The sequence below is a fragment of the Doryrhamphus excisus genome, unplaced genomic scaffold (assembly GCF_037039965.1).
Source record: "Doryrhamphus excisus strain RoL-2023G ecotype Guam unplaced genomic scaffold, RoL_Dexc_Guam_v1.1 HiC_scaffold_24, whole genome shotgun sequence".
NCBI lineage: Eukaryota > Metazoa > Chordata > Actinopteri > Syngnathiformes > Syngnathidae > Doryrhamphus > Doryrhamphus excisus.
In genome coordinates this window covers 3233791-3245995 of record NW_027621862.1, presented here as the reverse complement: position 1 = coordinate 3245995, position 12205 = coordinate 3233791, and the positions used below count along the sequence as shown (strand labels likewise).

General features: G+C 32.8%; 1 protein-coding gene across 1 annotated transcript in view; it reads right to left on the bottom strand.

Annotated features, from left to right (window-relative positions):
• plce1 (phospholipase C, epsilon 1) overlaps window positions 1-12205 on the bottom strand; it is a 90085-nt gene that overhangs the window by 39123 nt on the left and 38757 nt on the right. Inside the window, exons 8-9 of the mRNA XM_078788841.1 lie at window positions 4572-4738; window positions 2501-2668 (exon numbers count right to left, since the gene is read on the bottom strand). Of these exons, the coding sequence (XP_078644967.1) occupies window positions 2501-2668; window positions 4572-4738 (335 nt within the window). The remainder of the gene's footprint in view (window positions 1-2500; window positions 2669-4571; window positions 4739-12205) is intronic.

The following is a 12205-nucleotide window of genomic DNA, read 5'->3' as shown; positions in this document are numbered from 1 at the left end:
AGGAAAGCAGGAAGTGAACAAATGTAAGTTACTGATTGTAAAATCACCAGATGGAGGGGTAGGATTTAATAAGCTTTGCTTCTTCCTACTCCTTTTGGACATGTGGAACTGTGAACTGATTATGTGATGCATTCAATTGTAATCTGATGCATGTTCAAATGAAATAAAACCATTACCAAACAGTAATGGAGTAAAGTCATGTCCCCGCAACATCACCACATTGACGCCCCTGCACAACCTGAAGCTCCATTGTTCCAATCGCATGTTTTGAGTCACTCATTTTCAAATTGAACTGGATTGAATATGAATTAGCTAGTACTAGTTTGGCTAGTTTAGTTTAGCACCTGGAAATGGATTACATTACGTGAAAGTACCCTTATGTATATATCATGACTCAGTTTCGGGTTCCGGTTCGGGTCAGACCTAGAGGGTCTCACACGTATTCCTGAAAGTCGCCTCAACACAAGATCATGTTATAGCGTTTACATAAGGCTTGATAAAACGCTATGTGTGCTTTCTGAGAAGTGTGACACACTCGACATGTAACTTCCCAGCTTCTGCAGCGTGAAACACAGTACTTGTGTGTACTTTTTTTTTTTTTTTCGGTGATGACATAAGGATAAGCCCTGTCACCAGCCGGCTAGTGTTACTGTCACCCTCTAAACCATTCCGACCAACTGGGATGTGGTTTTAGGGAAGTAGCCCGGATGAAGGCATCAGACAGAAGTTGGCTCTCTGGAGATTGAATTGACTGGCACACGGCTTGCATTAGCTACATAACCCCCCCCCCCTACTTTGATGTTACTGTCGCCGTCTGTGCATGTGGTATTAGCTCAACCATGAGGGGTCAGCTTCTCCTTGATGCACATTACGTAACCACTGATGATAAACTCCAACCACGAGCCTTTCAGGGCTCAACACTGCAGAGGGGGTCCAAAATAACAATACTATAAGCTGCACGGTGGACGAGTGGTTAGCGCTCAAGCCTCACAGCTAGGAAACCAAAGTTCAATTCCACACTCCGCCATCTCTGTGTGGAGTTTGCATGTTCTCCGCCGTGCATGTGTGGGTTTTCTCCGGGTACTCCGGTTTCCTCCCACATTCCAAAAACATGCTAGGTTAATTAGCGACTCCAAATTGTCCATAGGTATGAATGTGAGTGTGAATGGTTGTTTGTCTATATGTGCCCTGTGATTGGCTGGCTGGCCACCAGTCCAGGGTGTACCCCGCCTCTCGTCCGAAGACAGCTGGGATAGGCTCCAGCACCCTCTGCGACCCTCGTGAGGATAATCTATACTACTATGCAGTCTATACTACTAATCCATAGTATAACAAAAAATTAAAATAAAAAAATATTAAAATAAAAAAATATTACAATTAAAAAAATAAAATTAAAATCAAAAAAATAATTAAAATTAATAAAAAAACTTAAATTATATTAGGAAAGCAGGAAGTGAACAAATGTAACAGTTACTGATTGTAAAAGTACCAGATGGAGGGGTAGGATTTAATAAGCTTTGCTTCTTCCTACTCCTTTTGGACATGTGGAACTGTGAACTGATTATGGGATGCATTCAATTGTAATCTGATGCATGTTCAAATGAAATTAAACCATTACCATTACCATTACCATTACCATATTTACTTAACAAATGTGTGATTCGTGTGCAGTTAGTTAATCTATACTACTATGCAGTCTATACTACTAATTTATAGTATAACAAAAAATAAATAAAATAAAAAAAAATAAATAAAAAAATAATTAAAATAAAAAAATTAATTAAAATTAATTAATACTACTATGCAGTCTATACTACTAATCTACAGTATAACAAAAAATTGAAATAAAAAATAAAATTAAAAAAATAAAATTAAATAAAACTAAAATCAAAAAATTAATTTAAATTAATTAAAAAAATTTTTTTATAATACTATGAAAGCAGGAAGTGAACAAATGTAACAGTTACTGATTGTAAAAGTACCAGATGGAGGGGTAGGATTTAATAAGCTTTGCTTCTTCCTACTCCTTTTGGACATGTGGAACTGTGAACTGATTATGTGATGCATTCAATTGTAATCTGATGCATGTTCAAATGAAATAAAACCATTACATTACAAATTCTTGGTAATAGGACTTATTAAAAAGTCCCACATTCTTTTGCCCATATATGGACGTCTACAATGCACACATCTGGAATTGTGTATTTTTTTTCTATGTGTCTTTTCCCTCTTGATGCATTAAATGAAACGCAGCTGATGTCAAAGTGACATAATTCTTTGAAATCGCTCCTTTCTTTCCTCCGAGTGTGTTTATAAAAAAAAAAATCACTCGCCAGACACGGCAAGAGCACGTGCTCACTAGTGTACACAGTGTGTACTTCAGCCATGAGTCCATTAAGTGAGACGACACGCATAACAAAAACAGCATTCAAGTCAAAAGGATAGCAGAAGTGTGTGGCATGGCAAAAAATACACTTGGTTCTCCGTGAAGCTGACTGACCTCATTGAAACGTGCCACTAGGTCCTCCACGGCGTTACTGCGCTGGGCGGTGTCGGACGGCATGTTGGGCACAGAAAGCGAGGCCTTAAGGTTCGCGTGGCGCCTGGTTTGATTCTCGGGGATACTCAGGTCCCGAGTCAGAAAACACAGGTAGTCCTGGGGAAATACCTTGCAGAGGAAAAGATGATATTACAGTTTTTTTCTCGATTGTTTACACACAATTTGTGATGCCTGAGACACAATGACCACAACGTATAACCACCAATGCACCAACTCCATGAACCAAGTCTGCTAAACTATAAGCACAATTCCTGCTTTACACTCGGACTTTTTTCAAAACACTACACACGTGATGCAGTATAGTCTTTTGCTTTGTTATTGATTGATTTTTTTTGTTTATGATTATTATTATTTCTTTAACTGAAACTGTATACATTTAGATGCAGACCAATGTATATGGAACTTTGTGTTGGCTGTGATGAACACTTTGTAGATTGTTTTTCTGTAAAAATAAAAAAATATATATTTCTGTGTAATTTTGTGTTCCAAGTCCAAAAAAAATACCAAAAAAACAAAAAACAATTCTAAAATATTTTGCAAAAAAAAAAAATCTTTTTACAGGAGAATTGACCTCTCAATTCAATTTTTGGCTGCGATGAACACTTTGTAGATTGTTTTTCTGTAAAAATAAAAAAATATATTTCTGTGTAATTTTGTGTTCCGAGTCAAAAAAAAATACAAAAAAAACAAAAAACAATACTAAAATATTTTGCAAAAAAAAAAAAATCATTTTGCAGGAAAATTGAGGGGTTTTCAGAAAATGTGTTTAAACAATCGATAAAAACTGTAACTGAATACATTCAGATGCAGACCACTGTATATGGAACTTTGTGTTGGCTGTGATGAACACTTCGTAGATTGTTTTTCTGTAAAAATAAAAAATATATATATTTGTGTAATTTTGTGTTCCGAGTCCAAAAAAAATACCAAAAAAACAAAAAACAATTCTAAAATATTTTGCAAAAAAAAAAAAAAAAATCTTCTTGCAGGAGAATTGACCCTTCAATTCAATTGTTGGCTGTGATGAACACTTTGTAGATTGTTTTTCTGTAAAAATAAAAAAAATATATATTTCTGTGTAATTTTGTGTTCCGAGTCAAAAAAAATACCAAAAAAACAAAAATTCTAAAATATTTTGCAAAAAAAAAAAAAGTCTTTTTGCAGGAGAATTGACCTCTCAATTCAATTTTTGGCTGTGATGAACACTTCGTAGATTGTTTTTCTGTAAAAATAAAAAAATATAGATTTGTGTAATTTTGTGTTCCGAGTCCAAAAAAAAAACCAAAAAAAAAAAACAATTCTAAAATATTTTGCAAAAAAAAAAATTTCTTTTTGCAGGAGAATTGACCTCTGAATTCAATTTTTGGCTGTGATGAACACTTTGTAGATTGTTTTTCTGTAAAAATAAAAATATATATATTTCTGTGTAATTTTGTGTTCCGAGTCCAAAAAAAATACCAAAAAAACAAAAAACAATTCTAAAATATTTTGCAAAAAAAAAATTCTTTTTGCAAGAGAATTGACCTCTCAATTCAATTTTTGGCTGTGATGAACACTTCGTAGATTGTTTTTCTGTAAAAATAAAAAAATATATATTTGTGTAATTTTGTGTTCCGAGTCCAAAAAAAAAAACCAAAAAAAAAAAACAATTCTAAAATATTTTGCAAAAAAAAAAATTTCTTTTTGCAGGAGAATTGACCTCTGAATTCAATTTTTGGCTGTGATGAACACTTTGTAGATTGTTTTTCTGTAAAAATAAAAATATATATTTCTGTGTAATTTTGTGTTCCGAGTCAAAAAAATACCAAAAACACAAAAATTCTAAAATATTTTGCAAAAAAAAAAAAAAATATTTTGCAGGAGAATTGAGGGGTTTTCAGAAATGTGTGAGTGATTTTTGGATTTGTGTGTCGAGTTCTAAGAATATGAGGCATCCTTTCAGAAAATGTGTTTAAACAATCGGGAAAAAAACTAAGTCTCTATTGATCGTTTTTAGCAAGTGTCCTCCTACCCGTTGGTAGAGCTGCTGCTCCTGCTCGGTCACGATGCAGGCGATCTCCTCGGGGAACTGCACGAGGTGCCGCAGATCGGCGAGGTCTTTGCTGATCCCGCTCACGCTAGGAGGAAGCGCGCTATTGCTGCTGGTGGTAGTAGCCATGCTGTTAGCCGGCTGACGCTCTGCATAGAAAACAGTGAACTAACTTTTAATTTATGCTTATGCATAGACTCCTTCCTGGTTCCTTTCCGACTCTATAAGCAGAGGCACAACATCCTCCTGGGACTGGGAGTCGTTCATCACCTGTAGTGAGTTCCTGTGTTTGGATTCCATTCAGGTCCATTAGTCAACTTGTATGCATGCATACACATACGATAGCTTATATCTGCTAGCAAAAGGACTAACCGACTCTTTGTGAAGGATGCCAAAGTGTCCATACAGTAGATGAGTACTCAAATGCATGCATGCTATGGATGATAGATCAATTATATACACACACACACACACACACTCTCTCTGTTCATTGTCAACAGTGTTTTAATACATAACACAGACAGACACACACTTCCCGGTAACCCTTGAGATGTTCAGGAGGTCGTCATGACAACAGCGGCGGCAACTGTCATTTGTGCATAAAATGGTGTGTGTGTGTGTACATTGAATAAGGTGCACAGAACTGCACAGAAAGACGACAAAAAGTGTAGTAAGAATAAATAAAAATAAACGGTATGAAAAAGTATCTGAACCTTTTGGAATTTCTCACATTTCCGCATAAAATCACCAACAAATGTGATCTGATTTTTGTCAAAATCACACACATGAAAAAAAACTGTCTGCTTTAACTACAACCGCCTAAACATTTGTAGGTTTTCATATTTTAATGAGGATAGCATGCAAACAATGACAGAACGGGGAGGAATAAGGAGACTTAAAGAGTCACAGGGGTGCTGGAGACTATCCCAGCTGTCTTCAGGCGAGAGGCGGAGTACACCCTGGACTGGTGGCCAGCCAGCCAATCACAGGGCACATACAGACAAACAACCATTCACACTCACATTCATACCACTTACTGAGTCTTTTGCGCTCGCATAGTAGTTGGTTAATATTCTGCATCATACATTGGTAGTGTATTGTCTGGTTGATGTGGCACAATACTCTTACTGTAGTACTGTAGCTATATATGCAGTATATGTATTTACATTCCAGCAGTCATTTTTATTCTTTCATTCATTCATTTTTACGAGTGTAGCAGGGGTGCTGGAGCCTATCCCAGCTGTCTTCAGGCAAGAGGCAGCGTACACCCTGGACTGGTCGCCAGCCAATCACAGGGCACATATAGACAAACAACCATTCACACTCACATTCATAACACTGACTGAGTCTTTTGAGTAGTTGGTTAATATTCTGCATCATACATTGGTAGTGTATTGTCTGCTTGATGTGGCACAATACTCTTTCACGAGTGTCGCAGGGATGCTGGAGCCTATCCCAGCTGTCTTCTTCAGGCGAGAGGCGGGGTGCACCCTGGACTGGTGGCTAGCCAGCCAATCACAGGGCACATATAGACAAACAACCATTCACACTCACATTCATACCTATGGACAATTTAGAGTCGCTAATTAACCTAGCATGTTTTTGGAATGTGGGAGGAAACCGGAGTACCCGGAGAAAACCCATGCATGCACGGGGGGGGGGGAAATATGCAAATCCAACCGATCTCCTGACTGTGTGGCCAACATGCTAACCCCCCCTTCTACCGCGTATAGTGGTATAATCCTCCAGTAAATACTGCCAATGTCAAACATGAAGAAAGACTGCATAGTACTCCTGTATACAAGCCATTTAAAATGTCAACTTAAATATGATTCATAAATAAGAAAAGGGCCAAAATCCCTCATCGGTTTTATGGTTTTAAAGTTCGGAGACTCTGTTTGAAATTTTTTAAATCATGAACCTTCAGCCATACTGTACTGACTGTACTGTCATATATATATATATATATATATATATATATATATATATATATATATATATATAGTGCAATGACATCAACACACATGTGACTTTTTCTAATGAAAAAGCACCAATAAGGATGTCCGGCCCATCACATTTCGAGCTGTTTCCATGGTAATGCATGCAAACACATGTATGTACATAACAGGCTATGATGCATGAATATTGCTTTTATTCCTTGGTTCTTGTCGCCTCTGCTTCGCGACAGGAGGCCTTGCACTTCCTGCCGCAAAACAAGGTCAAGGGAAGCTCTTTAGACTGAATACAAGCCTTAAGTAGCATTGTTATTCATTAGGTATAATAAGCACACGCACATGGAAAAATAATATAATATGTATTAGTGCTTTTCATCCAGATACTCATAGCCTCTCGAGTGTGAGTTATAAAGCTGCTTTGATTGTCTCTTCCTGAATGAATACATGAATGATTGACGATGTGGTCATGAAATTCATATCGCTACTTTCGGGCGGACTCGGCTTTTCCTAATCAAACGCGGTGCCGTGTGATAAAAGATGAGAGAGAAAGGATCGGTTGGAGAGTGAAGACAAATACACAAATACTTCAACTTGCTGATTAAATTAAATTAAATTAAATTAAATTAAATTAAATTAAATTAAATTAAATTAAATTAAATTAAATTAAATTAAATTAAATTAAATTAAATTAAATTAAATTAAATTAAATTAAATTAAATTAAATTAAATTAAATTAAATTAAATTAAATTAAATTAAATTAGGAAAGCAGGAAGATGGCCCCCCAGAGTAGGAATATGATGATAACCATAGAACAGGAAATGGAACTTATTGCGATGTGTAAAAAGACATGTTCAGTACAATTATAGCTGAAGTGAATATAAGTTTATATTATTAATTTAAAAAAAATTTGAAGAATGGCATCTACACCACAAAATTAGCTATGTGTATACATAGCTAAATGTACTGCAAAAAAGGCCAGTAAGGATAATTCATAATGCCGCCTACAGAGAACATACTAACTCATTATTTCTAAAATGACAAATACTTCAACTTGCTGATATAGTTCATCTTCAAACAGCTAAAATAATGCATAAGGCTAAAAATATTAAATTAAATTAAATTAAATTAAATTAAATTAAATTAAATTAAATTAAATTAAATTAAATTAAATTAAATTAAATTAAATTAAATTAAAGAAAGCAGGAAGTGAACAAATGTAACAGTTACTGATTGTAAAAGTACCAGATGGAGGGGTAGGATTTAATAAGCTTTGCTTCTTCCTACTCCTTTCGGACATGTGGAACTGTGAACGTGATGCATTCAATTGTAATCCAATGCATGTTCAAATGAAATTAAACCATTACCATTACCACATCTGCTCTGTATATATTATATTATATTTTGCAGGATGAGTTTGGTGTTCTCCAATGAGAGAATTCATACATTGAATAGTTTACCAAATTATACTATAAAATCTTCCATTCAGTCGTCAAAATCATTATTGTTTATCTATTAGCAAAAAAAAAATAGCACATCTCTGCATCTAAATCTGATTGCTTCCAAGAAAATATCACAGCAGCCTCAATCCAGTACCAGGAAATCCAGAAGTCTTTTTAAAACGTACAGTTCCTCGCTTGACATGTTGTTGAGGCGTCAAAGTAAAGCGTCTAGTCCTTGGCACCCACACACACACTTGCATCAAAGACACACACACACGTGCGCACGCACACAGTCCCGTGAAAAACAATCAACACGTTGTAAACAGAGTTATAAGTAGACCCCGTCTGCACACGTATGCATGGAAGCATTACAATGTACAGCATTCAAATTCTAACATGTTATTATATTATTATAAAGGCTCGAAACTTCCTAATGTACATATGGGGCCGTGATACTGCAATACAGGAAGTGTTTCGTTTTATTGTTTTCAGCTGTAAAGTGTGTTACCGTATCCTTGACCCCGTGACCTCGGCTGTTTGGGTCAACAGGACACAAAAGCACCCAGCAACTGTAAACTCTGGCATGCTGTCATATTTAGTTCTCGTGTCGATGGGTCAAAATGTGCACGGCAACACTGTAATATATTCATATAATTTAAAAAAAATCATTTAAACATGTAACAAAAATAACAGATAATTGCATGAATTACTTCACAGTGGGGATTATATATTATAATTACAATAATACATACATAAATAGTATGTATTTGGTGTTTAATGGATATTAAATATGACTAGCTGATAAAAAATATTAACTGAATTTTCATTCATTCATTCATTTTCTACTGCTTATCCTCACGAGGGTCGCAGAGGTGCTGGAGCCTATCCCAAATCATCCCAAAATCAAGCAAATAAATACATTCAGATGATATCCATATTTTGTTATCAATCCAACATTGTCAATTGCTACAATAATAAATTAACGTAATGAAACTAATAAACATTAATTCATCATAATAAATTTATGTAATAAAATTAAACATTAATGTATTATTTTTACATTATTTATTAAATTAAAGTAATAAAAATTAATAAACATTAATGTATTATTTTTACATTATTTATTAAATTAAAGTAATAAAAAATAATAAACATTAATGTATTATTACATTATTAAATTAATGTAATGAAATTAGTAAACATAATTTATTATAATAAATTAATGTAATAAAATTAATAAACATTAATGTATTATTATTACATTATTAAATTAATGTAGTAAAACTAATAAACATTAATTTATCATAATAAATTTATGTAATAAAATTAAACATTAATGTATTATTATTACATAATTTATTAAATTAATGTAATAAAATTAATAAACATTAATGTATTATTATTACATTATTAAATTAATGTAGTAAAACTAATAAACATTAATTTATTATAATAAATTTATGTAATAAAATTAAACATTAATGTATTATTATTACATAATTTATTAAATTTATGTAATAAAATGAATAAACATTAATTTATTATTATTACATTATTAAATTAATGTAATAAAATTAGTAAACATAATTTATTATAATAAATTAATGTAATCAAATTAATAAACATTGTATATATTATTACATTATTTATTAATTAATGTAATCAAATTAATAAACATGAATGTATTATTATTACATTATTTATTAAATGAATGTAATAAAATTAATACACAATGTATTATTCTTACATTATTTATTAAATTAATGTAATAAAATTAACAAACAATAATTTATTATTATTACATTATCTATTAAATTAATGTAATAAAATTAGTAAACATAATTATAAATGACAATGTTGGATTGATAACAAAATATGGATATCATTTGAATGTATTTGTTTAATTTTGAGCCACTGACTTTATTGAAATAAATAAACCAACATAAAATTCCACCAGTCCAAAGACAGCTGGGATAGGCTCCAGCACCCCTCAATCAAAATGAATGATTGAATGAAAATTAATAAAAATAATTGAATTTCAATGTTTTTTTATTTTAAATATGCGTGTAACACTGTAAAAATAAATAAATACATAAATAAATAAAATATATCTACAAAGTAGTAGCAGTAGCGTTTACTGTAAATACACCAAATCAAAGGAAATATTCATATATAAATAAAAAGAATAGGAATAACATCGCTTGTATGAAGTAATCAGGAACAAAACAGGAGTCCAAGCAGACTAAGTATCTACTTACTGATCAGCTTGGGGTCCATTCTACTTGACTGCTTCATGTTACCGCTCCATGCAGCTGACCGCCCCACGTCCCATGCTGACACTCCAGCGGTACCTATAGAGGTCTAGATCGGAGCCAACCGATCCGGTCCGTCACCCCCCGCCCCCGGTTGCTCTCTGGCTCTCATCTCCCAGCAAAGCCTCCTAACTGTGACTTTATCTATGCTTGTCCTCCTCAGTAAACACTCTTAGCATGTCCTTTCCTTTGAATACATTAACTCGCTCTCTCTTTCTCAACATAACCCCCCCCAGCCCCCCGCCCACTGTGACTCCCCCTTCAGACCGCCAGCACTATACATAGTTCACAGCCATGTGCTAGAGTTCCACCGAGCAGACAACCAATCACTATTACAAAGAGTCAGGTCGCGCACATGGAGGGTTAGGCAACAGGGATGTCGAATGGTATGCATGCATCTCGGGCAAACTAAATAAAACAAAAATAATTTATTGAAGTGGAGCACTAGCACCCTGAGCCTATTTAAAATTAATAAAACTTGAAAAAAATTAATGAAATTTAATTTAATTTAATTTAATTTAATTTGGAAAGCAGGAAGTGAACAAATGTAAAAGACATGTTCAGTACAATTATAGCTGAAGTGAATATAAGTTGTTATTATAATTTTTTTTAAAAATGAGAAGAATGGCATCTACATCACAAAATTAGCTGTGTGTATACATAGCTAAATGTACTGCAAAAAAGGCCAGTAAGGATAATTCATAATGCCGCCTACAGAGAACATACTAACTCCTTATTTCTAAAATCACAAATACTTCAACTTGCTGATATAGTTTAAATATATATATATATATAATTACTATAATATATATTATAGTTTAAATTAAATTAAATTAAATTAAATTAAATTAAATTAAATTAAATTAAATTAAATTAAATTAAATTAAATTAAATTAAATTAAATTAAATTAAATTAAATTAAATTAAATTAAATTAACATTAATTAATTTTAATCTGAAAAAAATAATTTGTCTACCCACCAAACTATATGTGGTTTCTTAATTTTTAATTATTTGCCGTTTTATTATTATTAAATAATTAAATTAAATTAAATTAAATTAAATTAAATTAAATTAAATTAAATTAAATTAAATTAAATTAAATTAAATTAATTTTAATCTGAAAAAAATAATTTGTCTACCCACCAAACTATATGTGGTTTCTTAATTTTTAATTATTTGCCGTTTTATTATTATTATATTTATTTATTACTGACTGATTGATTTTCTTTATTCTTGATTTGTTTATTTATTTTTTATCTTATTTTGTGCAGAAAAATAAAAATGAAGATATCTGAGAACAGTGGAATGTTTTATCAGAGCTTTTCTTGCAGAAAATCGGAACCAAAGCAAAGTTTATTAATTTTTCTGTTTTTAATAAATGCGTTTTTTTTTTTTTTTTTGGAAAACCTGATGCGGCCCAGTCTCACCCAGACCCTAGCTCCAGTGGCCCCCAGGTAAATTGAGTTTGAGACCCCTGACGTAGGGGATCTGATGTATTGATCACTGTGACGGGCCTTCACGTTAAACTTCCTGTTGTTTACAATGAAATCTACTCTCAATAATGCTTCTATTGTTACATTATAACAAACGTCTGTTATCGCTTACTTTGAATTATAGCTCCCCGGCTACATTAAGGAGTTTTACCATTGAAGCTGCGTAAAGGCGTTTTTCACAAGCATTCACTGGACGGTCCACATAAAAGACAAGTTAGTCATACAAAACACGGCAATAAGAGACCATGACCATATATGGTACCCAAGAAATTAGTGTATCATCCAAACTGAAACCAATGTCTACTAAACATCCAATGACTTAACTTTACAAACTAAGTCACTTGCATCCTTTCTTTGAATAAGACTTTAAAATGTACTGTATATGGTTTTATTTATTGCATGATTGGGACTCAC